This window comes from Crotalus tigris, unplaced genomic scaffold, assembly GCF_016545835.1.
Source record: "Crotalus tigris isolate CLP2741 ecotype Arizona unplaced genomic scaffold, ASM1654583v1 scf7180000018155.2402879, whole genome shotgun sequence".
In the NCBI taxonomy this organism is placed as follows: Eukaryota; Metazoa; Chordata; class Lepidosauria; order Squamata; family Viperidae; genus Crotalus; species Crotalus tigris.
Window position 1 is genome coordinate 1,834,080 of NW_024096851.1, and position 22,156 is coordinate 1,856,235.

At 36.8% G+C, this 22,156-nt stretch overlaps 2 protein-coding genes across 5 annotated transcripts in view; both read left to right on the top strand.

Moving 5' to 3' along the window:
* Positions 1-21,900, top strand: part of CDC14A (cell division cycle 14A) — a 96,760-nt gene extending 74,860 nt beyond the window's left edge. For 3 of the 4 annotated variants that reach the window (XM_039348477.1, XM_039348481.1, XM_039348478.1), the window contains one exon: positions 3,967-6,436. In XM_039348477.1, coding sequence (XP_039204411.1) covers positions 3,967-3,996 — 30 coding nt within the window. In that variant the 3' untranslated portion in view covers positions 3,997-6,436. Of the gene's footprint in view, positions 1-3,966; positions 6,437-20,435 lie in introns of those variants that run through there. The other variant, XM_039348480.1, reaches the window with a different exon arrangement.
* Positions 10,438-11,599, top strand: GPR88 (G protein-coupled receptor 88). Its single transcript, XM_039348526.1, has one exon. The coding sequence runs from the start codon at positions 10,547-10,549 to the stop codon at positions 11,597-11,599; it is 1,053 nt and encodes a 350-aa protein (XP_039204460.1). The 5' UTR covers positions 10,438-10,546.
* Positions 21,901-22,156: the final 256 nt, after the last annotated feature.

The following is a 22,156-nucleotide window of genomic DNA, read 5'->3' on the forward strand; positions in this document are numbered from 1 at the left end:
GGATTTCACAGTACTCACAGTTTCAGCACATTAAATATTTGTTTCTAGTCTAAAAGATGATGGTAACTTGATTGTTATTATGAGCCATGGTTGGTGCAGTGGTTAGAATGCAGTACTACAGACTACTTCTGCTGGCGGCCTGCAGTTCAGCATTTTGATTCTCACTGGCTCAAGGTTGACTCAGCCTTCCATCCTTCCAAGGTTGGTAAAATGAGGATCCAGATTGTTGGGGGTAATATGTTGACTCTGCTTAGAGAGGGCTGAAAAGCATTGTGAAGCGGTATATAAGTCTATGTGCTATTGCTATTATTCAGTGTCATTAAGTTCCATCCACTCTCTTACTCTAAGTAGCTGCTACCGGTAGTAAGAAATGGGAATGTATAAATCCATCATGGTTTTGGGGAGAAGTGTGAGGAGAAGATATCTGTTGACTGAAATGGTCTTTACCTGCTTTTCTGAGCAAAAGGATGCTGAAAGACATAGATGCTGGCTATAAATGCTACATTTGCTGCTGGGTTTGCTGAGAAGTGTTTAATTCACTATGATATATTTATATAGCTGGAAATATCAAAATACAGTGCTTTTTTTTGTAAGAAAAAAGGTGCCAGAACTCAGCCCCCCCTCACCAGCCAGGCCATTCCTTGATCAGCAATCTTTCACTCCCCTCCTGAGCCAGACTGCCATACCACGGCGGCTGGGATGGGTGGGGTAGGCCTGGTCCCCCTCTGCCATTTCAGAGCCAGGGGGGAATGATGGTGAATAGGTCCGCTGCCGCTGTGCACTGCTGGAGGGGCTTTCTTTAAGCTTCGCCCCGCAGATCACCTGCCTGGGCATAGCCGCTGCCTCCTGGTCCTCCGCCAACTCTCCTGTGAGTTGTGCTGTGAACGGGCAGCACAAGTCTCCCCCGCCACCTCCCTCCACCAGCCCTTTGTTGCCTGTCTTGTGGAGAACAGAGAACGCAGCAGCTCTGTGCAGGGATGCAGAGCAGAGAACAGCACTTGCTTGCTGCCCTGCATTGCCCTGCGTCTCCCTTCTCCCTTCTGGAAACAGCAGCCCCGTTTCCTGCTGCTTCTCCTCCCAGCACAGCTCCTCCCTCTTCCCGAAAGCATTTCTTTGCTAACTTGCTTCCATCTCTGGCGCATTTCTCTTCTGCTGCAGGGAAACGGGGTTTGTGGGACTAAAAAAAGTTCAGTCAGACCTTCCAACTCTTTGCAAGATCTTTTTTTTTTTTCGTGAGAAGTTGGAAGGTCTGACTGAACTTTTTTTAGTCCCACAAACGCCATTGAAAAAAAGGTGTCAGAATGCCGTTCCGGTGCGTTCTATGACAAAAAAAGCACTGTCAAAACATAATATTTTGTTTTAATATATGTAACATGGCACACATAGATAATAAACGGAGACATGTTACTTTATGTAAATTAAAATACATACTTGACATTGTGTAATTGTAGTAGAAAATCAGATTTAGGTTTATAAACATTAGCAGAAAAATTGAAAACAAATAAGTAAACTATCAAGAGAGTGAATTTAACCATAAGTGCCAATTTTGTTTATGTTTGAAAATAACAGTATTGATTGAATTAAAAAGAGTTGTCATATAAAATTACAACCAAATTTGAAGTCCATCAACCTTTCACTCTCTTCATTGAAGTAAAACTTCAATTCCATGAAAATATTTTTGAAAATATATATTGAAGTTCATTATTATTGTTGCTGTTATTGATCTGAAGAAGAAAAGGACAGCCTTTTATATTTCATAACGGATCAAGATAGAACAGAAGATTCTATCTTGGCAGAAAAAGATGGAACAAAATATTCTATCTTAGACAATGAATGATGCAATAAAATTGACATTTGATATTTGAAGTACTCCTTAGTTGCTCAGTATAAGTGTACATATTTACACTTGAGATATATTGCTATTTTCTTTTGTGAAAAGGCACAAAGAGATTATAATCCTGAGAATAGGTACCTTTCCTCATACCTTCTAAACCTGCTCACAAAAGTTTTCCATAAAATTTCTATCTTAAAAATGAAAAAAAAAAACCCAAACAAAACTCATTAGTAATATATGTGACTTACTTAGAGAAAGCTTTAGCAGCCTCAGTGGAATAAAATGTGCAGATTTGAATAATAAATGTAGATAATAAGTATGTGATGATTTCTTTCACATGGATCAGTGTTTCTCAACCTTGACAATTTTAAGGTGTGTGGACTTCAACTCCCAGAATTCCACAGCCAGCAATGCTGGCTGTGGAATTCTGGGAGTTGAAGTCCACACGCCTTAAAATTGTCAAGGTTGAGAAACACTGACATGGATGGAAAACAGAAAAAGTAGACTGGAAACCCTGCTAGGAAGCGTATTCCCATGCTTTTTCCTGATTTTTAAAATCTCTGTTGACTTGTATAAAATAGGTAGATATACTGTGTTCACACAAGGATATTTCCTAATGTTGCTGAATATACACAACATGCATTTTTAAACCAGCCCTGTGATTTTGATTGTACTGGATTTATAGTACTTGGTTTATTTCTCAAAACTTAATTCAAAAACTTTGTTCTGACAAATCTGTGTGTCTTTTCAGTTTAAATAATTAGGTAACACTGATGAAATAAATATACTTGAGTATTCACAATTGAAGTTTTACTTCATTAAGCTGATTCTGTTATACAACTGTGCTAATTTGCATGCTATTTTTTGCATATGTGCTGGCTTTGTAAGGTCACCCAGGCAATCTAGCGAAGTCTATCATTTGCTGGCATATGAGGGGAGGAATTTCTTCCTGTTTCTTTAACTGGAAATAAGTCCAGTTGTCTTTACTGGAAGTTATTACCAGATAAATGAGCTTATTATTGAAAAATACAGAAATCATATAGATTCCATGCCACGCTACCACTAGAGAGACAAAAGTAAGCTGAAAATTACTTTCTTTGTAGAGAAAATATTAGCAGTTGAACCAATATTTGTTACAGATATGAGCAGAAAGAAGCACAGATTATTAGAAATTAGATTTTCACGGCAAGCTTTAAACTCTACTAATTTTCTACCTGTCCCTCTTATTGTTGTTTACATTAACTATACCTTCATTTTTATTTCTTCTTCCATTTTCTTCTCTCAAATGTATATAAAGTGTGTCGTCATCTTTTAAAATATATTCCTGCTTGATTCATATTTGAACAAAATGAAACTGAAGAATACTTTCCTTATTGAAGCTAAAATGAATGTAATTAAGATACAATACGATTTTCTGTACAGAAGTGAATTTTAGAGATAATTATGACTCTACCCTTTGTTTTAAAGCACTTGAAAGCAAAGGCAGCTAGAATGTTCTTAATTAATAAAGAGAAAATATAAAGGACTATTGAATGCCCAGTTTCTGTGCAACTATTGTCTTATCACTTTAAAAAAAATAGTTCTGTTCTTTTCCAAATATCTTTATTTGAATTTTCATAACACAGAAAAAGTGCTTATTACAATACTTACAAATATTTATGGGTTGATTTTTAAACCTGGAAGTAAAATGAACAGGAACTGTTATTCTGTTAAGAAATAAAATTCTTAATTAAAAGATCATGAGCTAAGGTATCCTTTTCTTCAGCTCTTACTATTGTTTTTTGCTCTCTGAAGACAAGGTTACCTCACAGCTCCAGGCTTACATCTAACAGGAAGGTAAAAAGGCCTTACAGAAGAGTGGAATAGAGAATAATTCATAAACTTTATTTGTCTAAAACGATGTATACAGTTTTGAACTGGGGTTTGGGGTTAGTTTCAGGCTAGTGATTTACAGCTTCTGGGCCCATCATGTGAATTTTTGTTATGTTATACTTGGATATATGTGTCTTAAATTTTCTAATGCTTTTTTTTTTGGGTTACAGCAAACGTCTGATTCTAAAAAAGTTCATATGATTGAAATTGAAATACTTTTAACTGAATCTTAATACCAGCTTTTGTTTTTACCTACACAGTCCCTTCAGTCTGAATATGTTCAGTACTAAAGCCTTACTGCTTCGGTGAAAGCTGGACATCTCTTAAAAATCATTTTTCTTCAAAGAGGAAGAATGTTGAAGGAAACACTTCACTGCAGAAATACTTCTTCATACATGATTAGAACTTAACCCCCAAATCTTTGCGTAATCAGGGACTTCAGTAGTGACTACTGCAAATGCGTTGTAATTGAACTTCTAAATATTACAATTTTGTGTGCGGATCAAGATTTTAATATTGAGAATACTTCTAATGAACTGTAGCAATAGTTTATAATGATGGTTCTGGGTTCAGTATTATAATGTATATGTATTGAGTAAAAGATGTGTGTCCATGTGTACACAAAAACATGCATATTGTATAAAAATAGAGTATATTTTGGTTTAGAATTCAAGGTGGGGATGGTGTTTTTTTTACCAAAAATGTATATTTTTCAAATATTGTTTTATACTTCAAACGTGAGCCAAGATCCAGAGAAACATGTCCATCTGCAGACATACTGGGCAAGCATGGCTGATAGTACTTCATACCTTGTGAGTGTGACTCCAGAGACCCCAAGCATCTGCTCAATTATGTCTCCAGATTTGGAAGCAGAATTGTACATCTTTTGATCCTGGCCATACCAATTCTGCTACTTGTTGGCTTTATTGTATCTGTCTATCTCTGTGCTTTTTACTAGTGGAAAAAATATATATTTGTCATACCACTTTTTAATTTCAGATGCTGATGTTTAAAATGTTCATTTTTAAAGGTCTGCAGGAAGTCTGTAACATGGACTTGCCTTAGCATCTTTAATTACAAAGAAAACTAATTTTAATTAAAATCTGTATCTCTTAACTATTGTGCTCTATAATTTGTTTGTCAAAGGGTTTTATTTCTTGTGTTTTCCTTTCTATATAGCTTTGTCTAAAAGTTGTATAATGTTACAACATGAGAAAAAGATTGTCATAGCAGGGAAGATCTAATATACTGATTGAATTTGTAAGATTACAATGTCATCTGATTTTCATTGGGTTATTCAGTGAAATAAGAGAGACAACTTTTGTTTTTCTTATAAATTGAGACCAAGAGGCAGGAAGTCTTTCACTCACATTTTAATTATAGATTGTAAGAACATTTTAAAAGCTGTATATAACTCCTTATTTTCCACTATTTTTTATACATTCAGCCATACTATCAATATTATTCTTTGCAAATGCTGTGAAGCTAGTGGCTAATGTAATCTTGAACATTTAATTCCCAGTTCATCTGAAAGCAGAGGAGAATGGACCATGAGCTGCAAATAGTCCCCAGTCCCATTTTTGTTTCCCAAGAACACCCCCACTTTGAGAGTAACATGCCAATTTTTAACTACTTAATTTTGGGGGGCGGGGATGTCAGTGTGAGAAATAAGGAACAGAATATGTCCATCAAGTTTTTATAAGGTTTAGCACTTCTTCCTTGTTCCAAAGGTGCTTTTTCACAAGGCAACTGGACTTTCTAGTTTTTCTTTGAAGAAAAAAAAGGTCTTTCTAATTCTTCCTTGTTCCTTAGTTTCCTTCTCGTTATTTGTTCTAATGATCTTACCATGTCACTGGCTAAGAGACCTTGAGGTCCTAAACAGCAAAATATAAAGAAAATTGAAGTACAGCTCTCTGACTGTAAAACCTTATCTGCCTCTATTCACAATTATTTTTGAAACTGCATTGTCTTGGGTCTACAGTACTAATTTAGTGCCATTCTGGATGCGCCAATTGATAACATTCACATACCATTTGTATTATGATCACAAAAATGTTCCCCTATTAATGGCTACCAAGGAAAGAATATTTTTTTTACGCATGTTATGCAGCCATTCCACTCTTCCTTGTGCAAACTATATTAACCATGGATCCTGTGGTTAGTCAAAATACTCTTATTTAATCTAAAAAAAGAAAATTACCATTCATTGTTTTATAACAGGTTAGTATGATAAAATACATTCTCATGTTTAATATTATGGTTTGTTCTGAATCTGGGAACTTTGGCTTCCAAGTTGGAACAAAATGGACAGTTCCAGTTAACTGGAAGTTTGCTAATTTGATGAATCATGTCAGAGGGAAGATCAAAGGCTAATAGATTATTTCATATCAACTAACAATTATTGGGTATTTAAATATTTGAGGGAAATATGTAGTTCTAATTATGATGGCTAAATGTTTGGTGTTTTGTGTTTTGTTGTCAGCTGCTTTAATTACTGAATGCAATATTTTATCAAATGTACATCAAATGTACTATATATGAGTGAATAATAGGCAAATTCTAAGGTAATTCTACCTCTGAAATTTGACATGTATTTTGTTATTACTTATGAGACAGATGTATTATTTTTCCAGTGTAGAAATATAAATGCTAATGAATGTAAGAATTATGCATAGGTTTATCCTTTATTTTAATCAGATATTATGAAATACAATATTATTGTTAATACCAGCAATTTGTTGTCTCGTTATTGACATGCTTGAACCATGGACCTTCTTGATCTCATCTGTTATTTTTTTTTTTATCTCTGCTAGGAATAACCTTCAGCATATAAAATATGTTTCCTTATAGAGAACAGCATTAGAGTGGTTAAGCAAAGATACAAAGTGGTTTTTTTTAAACTGGAGAAAATTTGAAAGTAATGCAGATTATAGAGAAAAACAATTTTTAATCTATATTTGAATATAAAATTTAGTTTAAAAATGATTGAATTAGTAAGCAATATTAATGGTGCTTTCTTATTTCAATGTAGTTATAGTCTCTGAACTTTGTTATCTGTATTTTATTTAAAAGATTCCATTTTATATTTTCTCATGAAATGCAGTTATTCCCACTTTCTTATAAAACATTTGGACCTATTAATGCTTATTTTTATATCAGAGTAATAAAAATTTACTTCTGTTCTTCAAATACGTTTGTTGCCATTCTCTACGCAGCAATTTGTAAATTGAGTTCCTAGGTAATCATTTTTTAAAAATTTGGGTAAGATTAAAGTAGCATGAAAAATCTTTAATTATTTCTCTAAGATTATGTGTACATCGCCATCACAAATCAATAATTTGCAGTCTGTGTTACTGAATACCTAGATCAGGGGTAGGCAACCTCGGCTCTTTTATGACTCATGGACTTCAACTCCCAGAATTCCCGAGTCAGCATGGCTGACTCGGGAATTCTGGGAATTGAAGTCCATGAGTCATAAAAGAGCCGGGGTTGCCTACCCCTGACCTAGATAAACAGAAAATAGTTCTTTTCTGTGCTGTACTGGGATCAGTAATAGTGACAATGGGAAATAATTTGTTAGATTTATATACTACCTTTTGTTTAGGAACTCAAAGTGGCAGGCATTATTTCATACTTACTATTTAGTTTAGAAAGCTGTCTAACTCGCAGTGATTTTAGGCAGTTTATCTAATATGCTATTAAGCAAAAATCAAGAACATGGTGTATAAGCTCAAACTAACCAGAGGCAAGTTCAAAAGTAATGTTAGAAAGTATTCCCAGAAAGAGTAGGAGAAACCTGGGACCAACTTCCAGTGAAGGTGGTGGATCAATCATCAATAACTGAATTTAAACATACTTGGGATAAACACATGTCGATCATCTGACAAAAATTAAAAATTAAATATAAATAAATATTAAAATAATAATTAAAAATATAATATGCAATTAAAAAGAAAGCAAGAAACAAACTCAAAGGGGCATACTCAACAGACTTCTAGGTCTTTTTCTGCTATCAGCTTTCTCTGTTTTTACATAATTACAAAGGGGGGAAATCATTAAAACAATTACAAGAGAAAAGGACATGTAATATCTGGACAAAACCACTCATTACATTACAAAAAAACATCAGGCACTCAATAACAACCTAACCCCAGGTCTGGGAGCAAAACCAACTTTTCAATGACTTGTGGAACCCTTGTAAAACGGGAACTATGCATATCTCCAGGGGAATACTGTTCCAGAATTGCATTTACACAAAAGGCCACATAGGAATATTGTACAGATGGTCCTTGCTTAATAACACTAACTGTGACCAGAAACTCTGCCATTAAGCAATATGGTTATGTCAAAAAAACCAACAACACATGACCATGCTGCTTAGCAATGGCAGTTCTGGCAACTCTGGTTGCCATTTTTAAGTGAGCCCTATGCAGGTAGGTAAGCAAGGATCTCGTATGACTTGCAACATTCTGCTGACTTCCTCATTGACTTTACTTGTGGAAAAGCAGCAGGGAAAGTCCCAAATCACAATCAACGTGACCGTGGGGATGTTGCAACAGCTTTAAGTACAAGGACCAGTCATAATTTTCATTGATTCAATGCCATCATAAGTTTGAATGATCACTGGATGAGTGGTCATTAAACAAGGAACATCTGTAGTCCAAGGCCTCCATCCCATGCCTATTCCAGGCTACAGCCAAGGCTGTGCCAAATTGCTCACCAGATTCTCAGGGAAAATCCTAAGCTCCGTCTAGAACCCAAAATGGTCTTTAAATTGTCTGGGATGGGCCAATCCAGCATGCCCTATCTTCTCTAGAGAGTTGGTGACATCAAATTGGAAGAATTTTGTCCACAGGAATGGACTGCTGTTAATATTCTCCAATGACACATCGCACCATAACTGCTGTGTGAAAAAAAAGTAGATTAATTATTAGAGTGCAACTTCTGGTATATGTCAAGCCTTTGATTATTTGGAACAGAAGCCTGATTGTCAGGGTGGCCATGAGCCCTAAGCTGCTATGGACTCAATATCCCCTGGAGCAGGGATCTTCAAACTTGGCTCTTATATGACTTGTGGACTTTAACTCTCATGCCTGGCTGAGGAATTCTGGGAGTTGAAGTCCACAAGTCATAAAAGAGCCAAGTTTGAAGAACCCTGCCCTGGAGGCATATTAAAATTTCTGGAGCTACTATCCTCATACAGTCCACCACCAACTCAGTAATGGAATCCAGCAGTTCCAACAGGAAAGATGCTATGCAGCAGGGATGGCAGTACAACAGTAGTAGTCCCAACTGTTCCCCAAAACCTGAGTTCATCTAGAAGTTCTCATATCCAGTTAGATCAGGAGTGGTGATCTATGGCCCTTTTATGACTTGTGGACTTCAACTCCCAGAATTCCTGAACCAGCATGGCTGGCTCAGGAATTCTGGAAGCTGAAGTCCACAAGTCATGAAGGGGCCATAGTTCCCCACCTCTGAGTTACACCCTTCACCCCTATCTAGTACTACTGTCAACCAGGTTTTCACTACAGTTACTTTCTTTCCTTGATTTTTATTTTCTTGAAAATGATGGAACAGGCTTCAGGGAAGTTAGGTCAACTGTGAGTGAAAGAATATATTGGTCCAATTTAGTTACTCATTTCTGTATTTGTAGTTTCAATTTGTTTCATTTCCATACAGGTTTCAAAACTGGGATCAAAGCGGCACGTGTTTTTCTGCAAATTAATACACAAAATTTCAAACATCTACATTTGAAAAGTTGTATAGTATATTACCCACAACGTTACTTAACATAGAGGGGATTATATTAGCAGGCCAGCTCGGTAATATAACAATCCTTGTTGCCAAGGAGCAGGAAGCATGTAATCAAAGGAGCGTTTGAATATAGCAATTAAGACATGCTCTAAAAAAATGGGTCATATATTTTGAAAATGGTAGAAGCATAGAACCTTTTCTCACCATCAAACAAACCTAGAGTTAAGAATGTGTGTAAGCAAGAGTTTCTGAACAGTTTGTGATGAACATCAGTGGTAGGAGGAGGGCAGAAGAGCAGGGAACAGAAGTACCATCTCAAGCAAAAGGTGACTCAGGAACCACAGAGGGTGGAGGGAGGGGTAGGGGGAGAAAGATCAATTTCTGCAACAGCTGCCTTTTCAGAGCAAGTTGGATTTTCTTTTCACGCCCCTTCTCCCTCCTATAGTCTCTGAATAATTCATAAAGATCAGACGCAGAAGCACTACATCTTCCTGGTGCTGATAGATACAGCAAGCATTTTGAGAAGCTCAAGAGAGAGTGCCACATCTTCAGATGCACTGCTTGGACCTCTTAGGATTTCTGGTATTTCTTTTCCTTTTTTGAGGAATGTTCCTTGTCTTCCAGTCTTAGGATGCTTATTGCTACCTTAGAAGGTCCTGGCATCTAGAAAGGGATCTATATGGATGAATTACTTTTTGCTCTGGATTTACTTTTCATTTTTTATTTTTTTATTTTGCTTATTTGCAACTGCTACACTTCACGCAGACTACATATTTTTGGATCTCATTGCTAGTTCAGACAACGCTGCATCTTCCTCGCTTTATTTTATTATATGCCTTTTTGAGTCTTGCTTATAGTCGAATCTGGAATGCTTGGGAAGTTTTATAGATTTCTCTGGGATCCAGTTTGTCTGCTTCTCTTAGATGTTATCTGAATTCTTTGGGATGCCTTCGACTTTTCCATCTTTGGCTGTCTGTTGTGTATAGTCTTGTAGACGTGTCTTGATTTCTGAATTATCACCTCTAGAATCAAGCAGGGAATATGTTTGTTTGGAGGTTCGAGAAAGTTTAACTTCTCTCCAACAAGATGGTCAACACTTCTTCCTTCTCCTCTTCCCGGAGCTCCAGACCCCTACAACTGTTCCTTTGTCATGAAGACTCCCTAGGAACTAGGCTGCCTTTGTCTCTACTCTATCTATTGTTGGCTATCTCTGGAACTTTATCCAACTTCATGGTTATTTATATGGTCTTCGCTTCCAGAAAGCTGCATATCATCAGCAATGCTTTCATTGTGAATGGTTGTATTGCTGACCTGAGTGTGTGTGGTTTTTGGATGCCACAAGAAGCAACGCAGGGATTGCTACCTTCTGATTCCCCTACAGCTCATTCAGAAAGCTACCGCTTACTCCGGGTGAGTCTTGTTGCTCTTGGGCTGTTTGTTTCATTACTTTCCCACCTCTTGGTGGCCCTCAACCGGTACGTGCTCATCACCAAACCACACATCATATACCAGACTGTTTATCAGAGGAAGCATACTACTTGGATGATAGGTTTCACCTGGCTATTTGCTCTTCTCCTTGCCTTGGTTCCACCAGGATTGGAAACATGGCAACCGATCCAGCAAGAGTCTAAAAATGCCACCAGTAACAACAGCTCTAACTATGCAAGTTTAGGAATAGCCCTTGCGATTCTCAGCCAGACAGTTCTCCTGCTCCATTGCTACATGAGGATTGTGAAGCGGGTTCAAAGCAGTGTCAAACGGGTCAGTGTCCTTGACTTCCATCTGCTGCAACAGTTGCCCTTTCTCAATACTACTGGCCAACCTCCCCGTCGGGCCCAGCGCCATTTGAGCATCATCTCTGTGTTGCTCCTTTGTCTGATATTCCTCCTGGCAACCCAACCACTGGTGTGGGTAAGCCTCCTGAGCTTTTTCTTTCAGCCTGCCCCCCGGGGGCTGCAGTTATCCAGCTGGCTCCTTTTCTGTTCTCTCTCTGCCTTCAACCCACTGCTCTATACTTGGAAGAATGAAGAATTTCGACGTTGCTTGCGCCTAATACTGCATGGAAGAGAAGGTAGAACTGTATCAGTAGCTGCACTAGAAGCCTCTACAACTTTTCCGATGGTATCTCCTCCAACCTGAGGGCCATTACGGATCAGCTTCAAGTTAGAATGCATAAGGAGCTTAAAACCTCAGTGATCACTACAGCATCCTTGAATGAAAAAGTACTAGAAGGAAGTTGCAGTTGGAAATGACTCACTGAAATGAAGACTTCAATTCCATAAGGAGAAGCTTTTTATTTAGGAGAAGTTCCTTTAGATAGGCTTGTCACTGTGGGAGAAAAGTGTATGTATTTGTAACAAAGTACATTACGGTGTGCAATTTTACAGGAGCTCGCTATAAACAAGCTAAAGCAAGCATCTCGTACCACTTTGTACCACTTGAATTGCTTATAAATGTCTTAACTATAAACAAGTAAGGGGTTTGGGATGTATGTGTACGTGCATGTGTGTTTGGTTTTGGCCAGAAAATATATACATTCCTTTCTTGATTAAACAATCCTCTGAAGTATTAAGGTGAGACAAAGGAATTGTCCTTGCATGGAGATAATGCTGATAGATAATAATGAAAAGGATCCCAGCATCTCCACATTGTACCCCTAGAATTAGAAGAAGAAAAAAGAAAGAAAAAAACCTGCACTTGTGACCTATACAAGTTGTCGCCAGACAGGTCCTTGACTTCAAGGCTTCCTTCTGTATTGAAAGTATGCATGAGAATTGGAGGGTGGGAAATCCTATATATTTTCATGATTAACAGCATAGTAGTCTTGATTTTCAGCATAGGGCTTATCCTTGTAATATGTTTAGAGCAGGGGTGTCAAACTCGCAATGTCACATGATGTGTCGCGACGTATCGCAACTTTTTTTCCATTGCCGGCAATGGGATGGGCGCAGTTTTGCCATGATGCATCCAGCCCGTGGGCCGGCAGTTTGACACTCCTGGCTTAGAACAAAGGTCTCTAAACTTGGCAACTTTAAGATTAGTGGACTTGAACTCCCAGAATTCCCAAGCCAGCATGGAGAACAAATTCTGGGAATTGAAGCCAACACGTCTTAAAGTTGCCAAGTATGGTGACCCTTGAGCTAGAGATTGAGTGACAGAGTGAAGCTGAGATGACACTTGTGGTATCATGCAGACTTGGGGAAGTGGCTGGCTTAATATGGCTGAGCTACATTTTTAGGCATCTCACTTCATTGCCTGTGGTCATCTGACTGCTGGGAAGTAAATTTCAGGAAATGAATGGAGGCCCTAGTCTCATATCTCAAAGCTTCCCATGAGGCTATGTTTAAGACTGTCTACATGGCTATGAGCGCTTGTATAGACAAGGAAAGATACAAAGAATGAAGGAGAATAACTGTAATTTAAAGAGTCATTGGGTTTGAGTCTATGAGCACATGGATATCTAAGGGCATCCTCAAGTTTCAAGAAGCTGTTTTGTGGGGTCTGCTCTTTATTATTTTTCTCCCTGTTTTTAATCTGTGCTACTTTTGCAACTCTTGAAATTCTCCCAGGCTTATTTAAACAGCGCTTGGACTTAGTCTTATGCTTAGATGATGTTATTTGTATGTAAGAATAGCCACTCAGACAAAGAATTCACAGATGGTATTTAGATTTAACTAACACAAGAAATTACAATGATAATCATATTTCTTCTTCACTGTTTTGAAGCTGTATCAATTTCTATGGAACTAATTATCAAAAAAGTAATCTCAGCTGAAAGTATTCATTGTAAAGAGTTAAATGCATTATTCTTTTTCCATTGTTGTATACCATTTTAAAAGTTATTATCCTATTTTAACTCTGTTGAAACAAATTTCCTTAATGATATGTTACAGGATTTAAGCAATTAAATACAACTTCATAAAAATACTTAGATATGTGTATAGTTTTCTAATTAGATCCAGATAACTGCTGTATCTTACAAAAAAACGGAGCACTGGGATTTAATTTATTCCGCTCCAGTAAAATATTCTTGACCAAAAAGAACATTCAAAAGGTGTTTGATATAGGCAAAACTGTTCTGGGGCAATGCTTTTCTTGTGACACATCTTGGATACACAACTCATAGTCATAGACCAAATCGTTCTTCGTAATAAATTGTATCTGACCAATGGAAGCCCTGTTAAATTTTAACTCGACAGTGATACATTTGCTTTTTCTTAAAAGTGAAGCATAAGTTAAATGGTATATTTGTTTATGAGAAGAGACAAAACTCAACCTCACGTGCCAATATTACAACATGTTTATATGGTCTGCCACACTTTAACCCGGAGACATTTTGTTGCAACTTCAGTCTTGTAATGTAGTTGACTTTTTTGCTGAGCCCTCAGGAGATGGAATTTTGTGATAAATATACATTTTGTTACTTATTCACTATGTGGAGAAAGATATGGCTTTTGAATCTAAACCTATAGCCCAGGTCTAACCCTAACCCTTGGAATGACCATCTGGTTGATTACTTTCATCCTGTGATTCAGAATATCAGCCCTTACATAGAGTATACTATTTTTGTAGGTACAAATCATCTATCTCTGCTTTTCTTCTTTCCTTACCTGAAATTTTCTATCTTGCCTTAACATTTTCCTCCTCCAGAATAGAAAGACAAGGAATATTTGACAGAAGGTAGGCTGCAAAATTAAGCCTCTTGTGGGATATGCTGTGAATTACTGTAAAGTAACCCTCTCTTATGTATTTCTGTTTCTGCTATTGTCAAAGAACTAAAAGGAAAAGTATTTAGTGACTATAACATTTTTCAGTACTATTTAGTGACTGTTTTAAACAAAATGTACATCTTGAATGTTTGCTGTGTATGTGCAAATAATTGTTGAGAATCAAAATTTGGGGGCAATCTTAACTTTGCATGCCAGCTTTTGCGATGTAAGGAGAAGCTAGGGTAGCAGAGATTAAAAATCTCAGAAGCCTTGTATTACAATTTTCTGAAAAAATAAAGGGCCTCTATTTATAGTGCAGCCTCCTTTATGACAATTGGCAACAATATGTGCAAATGGCAACAATAAGATGAAAACTCTAAATTGTAATTAATCAAGTTAATTTTTTTAAAGAGTTCATAAAGAGAAAGAAATATATTTGGAAATCCAAGAACACTTTCTATAGGGTTGGAAAAAAAATCTTCAGGGTCCAGTCCAAGCTGGGAATAAACAAAATGGAGACTGCTTAGGAAAGAAGGTCCAGTTTATTTAGTTGCCAGAAACTTCAGTGACAGCAGCATGTTTCTTAGGTGGCTGACAAAATGGAGCTGGGAGAGGTGGGTTTTTAAACCTTTTTGGGCTTTTGTACTTGGAGTTGTTTCTGTTCCTGTGGCATTGTATTTTAGGCTCTTCCCATTCCTGTGCAATGAATTTTGACCAGAAGGATTAACCCACCACCATTAGAATACCAAAAGGGCACACTGAACCCCTAATCAAAATTCATGTTCCTTGGATACTTTGTTTTTCTAATCCCATCAGCTCAAACCTTTTCTGGGGCTATGGCTGAAAGTATTTTGCTTATGAATAGGTGGCCCAGTTTTTCTGAATAGGATTATCAAATCTGCATTTCTACAGAGCTGGCCTGCTAAGTGTCTGCTTGGGGGAGAGGGAGAAGTTTCTGCCTTTTAAGATTTTCTCCCATTATTCCTTTGGGAAATATAATATTCTGCCTTTTTAATATCCCTCAAAATATTTCCTTCTCCTTGTCTCTTTGCTGCCATCTAGTGTTTCTGGCAATTTTTGGAACCCTAGGTATGGTTGCCTAGCTTTGCTGCAGTTCAATCTGGCATTCAAAAGCATTTCCTTCCACTCTTTCCTTTCATAATTACCTTTGACCACATGTTCATTGTATGTTCAGGGGAAATTATATGCTTTGCTTCTGCCATATCTCAGGATCTTACTGCAATCTCTATTCAATTGCCAAGGTTCTTATAATGAAGCCGTTTGTGTTACACACAGTTCAGCAGAGAAAGAAACACTTAATTCTCCCTGCCAAATGTGTAGTCCCTAAAGCTTCCGTCAGTAACATTTACCCCTGATGGGGTTCCAGCAGGTCATTATCACAGGCAAACATGCATGCCAAATATGGTAACTGCAGAAGAAGCTGATAGTAGGAAATTCTCAAAGAGAGACAAATAATAGACTATTTACTTGCTGCTATATTTTATTTTATTGACGTTCAAGCTTTTTAATACAAAACATATTCTTGTGGAAAAATAAAAGCCTTAAAAAAAATAAAGGACTTTTACAAATTCCAAGGGTGAAAGAGAGGTTTTTATTTTTGCGCAAAGGTTCAGAAGTGATTTACAATCAGCAAATTTCTGAACAAGGGGGAGGGTCTAAACTAAAGCTTTATAGGTTTCTTTTTCTCAGGAACAAAGGAAGCATAGATGGAATCTTACATTGTATATGGAATCTACTTTGTGTAACATTCAGATAGTTTCTCACACGTTAGGTCCATTTCTCATGGGAATACAATGAATGCAGTTTTTACTTTTAAACAATGTTTCTAAATATGCATTAGGTCATTCACGTACTGTTAATACAGCTTTTGGCTAACACTGCTTTCTTCCAGAAATTATACAGACACATGATTTTTGCTTTTAGTGATTTTTCATTATTATTATTATTATTATTCTATTTTATTCTTCTTTATTCTATGTTATTCTATTTCTTTCCCACTTTACTATAAATGAATATATCCATTCAGAACTACTTATTTCCTTCTAGCCCATATCTGTTAATTTATAAATATCATCATGATCCTCCCAAAATAGGTCTTTCCTTCAATTGCATGCAAAAGTTTAGGTACATCTGGTTAAATTATGCATTTAAATCAATATTTCTGAACAACTGAAGATGTTTGGAGTTCAACTCTGACTGTCTGGGGAATTCTGGGAGTTGAAAGTCAAACATCTTCAAGTGATCAAGGTTGGGAAACACTGATTTAAATGAAGCTCTAGATCAAGGGATAGGCAACTTTGGCTCTTTTATGACTCGTGGACTTCAACTCCTAGAATTCCTGAGCCAGCCATGCTGGCTCAGGAATTCTGGGAGTTGAAGTCCACGAGTCATAAAAGAGCCAAGGTTGCCTACTCCTGCTCTAGATGAACATGCTTTGATTCAACCTCTACTGGTAAAAAGTTAAAATAAACAGCTTTATGAACATATGACTGCATGCTTACTGTTTATGTGCAGTCATTTATGGTTTCAGGATAAAAACAATGAATCCAAAATATGGATTCAGGCTTATTGAAGTTTTCTTCTGCAGGTTTTAGATGATGAGGTTAGAGAAAAAGATTTAACCTGTCATCTCTTCCACATGGATCACTGCTGTATAAGCAACATTGTTTGATGGACCTGTGAATTTTTCAAGAGGTCAGTTACAGTGAAGTTGTTTTACAGATTTGACCAGTTTGGGGCTTTTCTAGCACAGATTTCTTGGGTTTGTCACTGTTAAAATTGCTAACTGAAAGTGTTTAGAGATTTCTTTTGCAGGAATGAATTATCTTCATTTTTATATATTTAACAGGAACCCATATTTGTTGAAATATGCAGCAATCATAGCCAGACAGGTTAGGTGCTAACAAACATCTGTAGAACTGATTGGTCATCTGTAGAACTGTGTTTTTGAACAAACCTAATAAGCCAGTCAACTTTTAGGACCTTTCCTTTCACGTTACGAAAAAAGAAGTCATGAAGCAATTCAAAGACCAGCCAAACCCATCATACTCACTCTTTCCTTATTCTAATTCTGTAAATGGCTGCACATAAATAGTAAGCATGTGTTTATATTTGCAGAAAGATGTTGCGTTTAATTTTGTACTGGTAACTTCTCTATTCACTTAAATATTCGTTGAGATGTACAGTTTGACCATGGAATGTTTAAACATTTACATGCAACTATATCTTCCTAATGATTATATTTCACAGCATTTTTAGTGTCAAAAATACTGATGTACTGTCAAAGCCCTGTTGATTCCAGAGTCATGCTTTCCACACGAGTCAACAAGATATCTGTAGAAAACCCATAAGTGAGATATGAGCACAATCTCACCATGGTTTCCTAGCAACTGGTAATGAGAAATCTACTGCCACCCATTTGCTAGAGGTAATATATAGCCATCCTGCCAGAAAGATTTGCTAGACTTATTCTTCATTAATTCACATTAAGAACACTTTTGTAACTGTCCAAGCACCATTGCTATATTTTGTGATGAGAAATGACATATTTTGGTTATGGGCTGTGGGAGCGCTTTGCTACAGCCATCATTGTAATACCTTTGGAACATTAAGTAATGTTGTCTGTCTCCTAATTTAAAGATCATAAAAAATAAAGGTGTTTGTCTTCAGGTAAATGTTAGAATTGAAACTTCCATGAAGGAAAAGTGTGAAGAAGAGAATAGATTAGCATAGATGAACCTTTCCTGATCAGGTGGTCATTAACCTCATAGCTTGTAAAGGTAGAAGTGATCCCATCACATCTGCAGGCCATCAGACTGTAGTTTCTATATAAACCATTAATTAGGATTTTCACTACATATACCAGCACAGACTAGAAGTACTAATTGAGAATCTAGATGTACGCTACTCCTACTTGGCTGCTGGGATTATAATTCCTAAATTCTCAAAAGCACCAAGATGAGGAAGGCCATACTAATTCTCTTTCCCCATTTTGTAACTTTGAAAGGGAACATTAGAAGCAAATACTATGAAGTATATAGTCCTGTAATATTTCTTCAGCAATTTTTTTTTTTGCTAAATTCGATAAAATTTTCTTCTGCGGCAAATGGGTTCAGGATTATTGTCTCAGATTCAAGCATGGTGGGTACCACCCATGTCCTATTTTGTTATGTTTAATGGCATACCTGAATTTCTTTAACACTATGGTGTATTGCTCCAGAATTACTTACAAAAGCAAAAAAAAAAGCACTTTATTTTAAAAATTATTTATATGTAACATGATTCTTTTCTTCTTGTTTTTATCACTGTATTTAATTAAATTTCCAAAGATCTATACTGAACATGACTGTGGCAAAAGAACTTAGGTTGTGTACCATAGTAACACAATTATGTTATTATTTAAAAAAATATACACATTTCAGCTATTACATTTTTAAAAACTGCTATAGTGAAGACAAAGAAAAGATTAAAAACTCTTTAGTAAACAAGAAAAAGAAATAAAATTTATATCTGATGAAATATGTTAAGTGACAGCAGTAAGGTGTGTTATGTTATGTTATGTTATGATGTTATGTTGTGTTGTGGTGTGGTGTGGTGTGGTGTGGTATGGTATGGTATAGTATAGTATAGTATAGTACAGTACAGTACAGACATGTCAAACACAAGGCCCGGGGGCCTGATGCAGCCCGCGAAGTGGTTTTATGTGGCCCAAGAAGCCATCCTGGAAACAGTGAGGGAACGGCCCCCGCTGCCTTGGCCCTGGCCCAGGGCAGCCGGGAGCCAATGTACTATTTTGTAGTGGCCACCTTGGCACTTGCCCCGGTGGACCATGCCTTGGCACTTGCCCTGGTCCCACCCCCTTCTGCCAGAGACCCTCAGATCTGTCCCACTCCTGCCCAGATCCCCACAGGTACCCTTGATGTGAATGATGTAGAACTGGCCATGCCCACCCAGTAGGCCACACCCACTCCATCCACACCCACCCAGTAGGCTGCACCCACTCTAGCCACACCCATCCATCCCCCCGAGGGCAACCGCAATGCTGATGTGGCCCTCAGTGAAATTGAGTTTGACACCCTGGTATAGTATAGTATAATACAGTTTATTAATTGATTAGTCTTACAACCATATCAATTAAAAAAAATTAAATACATGATCTTATTTGGGATAAAATTGGTAAAAGAAAATATAGTGAATATATATAAGTTAATACAAAGAGCTATCAACCTAATAAATGTATCGCCTATACTGCTTAACCCAATTTGCTCAGTATATCAGGATCTTAGTTCAAATGTTTTAATTAAAAAATTTTATCAGTTCTGTTTAAAATATATATATTAGAGCCCAGAAGGAAATAAAACAATCTGTGATTCAGATCCATCTCATTATATCCTTTAAGGTAAAAAAAAAAAGTCCCATACAACACCACTAAATATACAAATCAAGATGAGAAATGATAGCACTCCAAATATTTCCTTTACACAATATTTGTTAGTCAAAATATAAAGAAAGGGAAGCCCTAAATTTAATCAAGAAAGAGAGAAACATTACCCAGTGCTCCCTGAACAAAAAATCACCCTGTGAAGTATAAAATTCCGTTCAAATTTCTCTTCAATACTAAATTTGTTGCTTTTAAACTAGATTACGGGTGTCAAACTCAATTGCGTCACATGATGTATTGTGAAGTAAACACAGTGTTTTTTGTCTTTGCGGAGCCGGGGTGGGCTTGGCCCATGTGTGATGCATCCGGCCCATGGGCTGCCAGTTTGACACCCCTGAACTAGATGCTGCTTCTGAATATGTCCCATTTTGCAATACAGGTTTTGCAAGTTATTGCAATGCAATAAGTATTTTACAAAAGATAGTTGTTCTTATAGGCACAAATATTGGTGTAGACATGCATGGGATAGTGCTATAAGACTCCTAGTCCTTCTTGGCTGTGGAAAAATGTATTTGCCAAAATGGTGCCAATATTTCATTGCAAATGTGTCATTTGATAAAGGGGAACAATCCTAAGCTTCAGATAATAGCTTCAAGTATATCAGTAAATATTTTAAAAATACTTGCATTTTTAGGTTCTAAAGGAGAGAAACTTCCATTGCCTCCTCTCCTAAATTAAGACTAATAGTAAAACATACATGCAAAAGGTAAATATATAGATAATACATATATTGAGAAAACCACCCGGAATTATCTATTTTGTGTCAGACAAACAGTAATGAAAACTTCATTTTCTTCCATCTCAGGGCAAGTGGAGTAAAGAGCGTAGCCCAACTTGAAAGGAACAATGGAACATTACCCAAGATTACTCGATGAGAGAAAGTTTGGACGATAAAACACAAAATATTACAGTTAAGAAAGTAGGACACCTGTTTCAACACAAACATCTAAATTTTAACTGTGAAAACACAACAATTGCCTTCTGCTTTATTCTAAGTGAGGTCCAACACCCATCCGTACTCGTAAGCTATGCACTTTCAGGACAAGCAATTCTACTTAATGTGCAAAGAACAGGGAGTAATAAGCAGAAGAAATTAAAGGCAGGAGATAAAAAGAAGTGAGCTCTAATTAAATGTAGTTTGTAGCAGTATTCATTATACCTCTCCATATCTTTCCATCTTTGCAAACCATCCATACAGCCTTTTGTACTTTCAATGCCAAACTTCTCTTTTTCAGGAACTCATCAACTCCATGCTTCCCCTTCCGTTAATTCTTCTTTCATAAAATTGTTCAACAACGTTCATTGTGTTTGTATGACCAAGCCATTTCAATACACTTTTTTTTCATACTGCTTACTCACTCTTGTATTCTATTCATATTCTCTCAGTATCCATTCATTCTTGATTCCATCTCTTCTTATTTCTGTAGTCTGCTCTTGAGGAGCAAGCGTCCAGAGTGCAGGTGGGCAATCTGGGTCATCAATCTCTGCCACAAAGCCATGCCTGCTCCTTCAGAGATGTCTACTTTATCGTGGAACCTTATCCGTAACCACAACTGTTACCTTTCTGGAATTCTTACAAGCTTAGAATGGCCTACATGAGATTTAATTCATGTTTTCTGATAGACATTTCAGCCTTTCATTCATGGTTAAATCTACGCCTTCATTTTCTTGCACACCTCCCTCAGCTGCACTCCACAAAATCAGGCAAACCTGTTCAGATCTAATGCATCCTTCACCTTTCTCTTAATTTTACAAGCACACGAATGATCTATTTTAGTTAACTTTATTAATTCATGCTCTTTATCATTTACTCCTCTTACACTCCATACTGCAAGTCAGCAAGTAGGCTCATGAATATTTTTTTCCATGCCTATTATAGCTTTGGTCAGTTGAGGCGTTTGCATAAGATAAAGAATAAACTGAAATAACCATCTTAGTTACAGCCATACCGCATTTGATATATTATGGCGGATATCCCATAAGAGCAATCAGAGCTCAAACATACTCATGCTATTCTACACAAGCCAGGATGTTTATATACTAAAATACTGTTGCCCCCATCCAATCAATCAGAAATAATCATGCATTATACTGAAACATTCACTATACTAAGTGAAATCAAAGGCATAAATCAAGAAGAGTTTGAGCTATGGCGCCTTGTTGAATAGGCTCAGGAGCAAAAGAGGACAATGAAGCTGTTTCTGTTCTTTCACCAGAAAAGAAATCAACCTTATCAGCATTTGTAACTTGTGATACAGGGCAGAAAGCAGTTATATATGCTTTATTATTTGATAAAGATAATAAAAGTAATTGAGTCCTCTTCAGGTGTTGTTCTATTGATTTGTCACCTTCTCACTTAAAAAAAAAAACCCTGTCCACTTGAACATCTGGATTATAGCAAAGGCTTCTGGTCATATTTTAATTATGGGCACAATGGTTCTCATATTCCTATTCACATTCCTATACACTCTTTGATTAACTGCAGATTATATGTAGTCCTCGACTTACGACCACAACTGAGCTCAA

Bases quoted from the DNA above. Each gene is read 5' to 3' on its own strand.
- GPR88 (XM_039348526.1), top strand. From the start codon at position 10,547: ATGGTCAACACTTCTTCCTTCTCCTCTTCCCGGAGCTCCAGACCCCTA.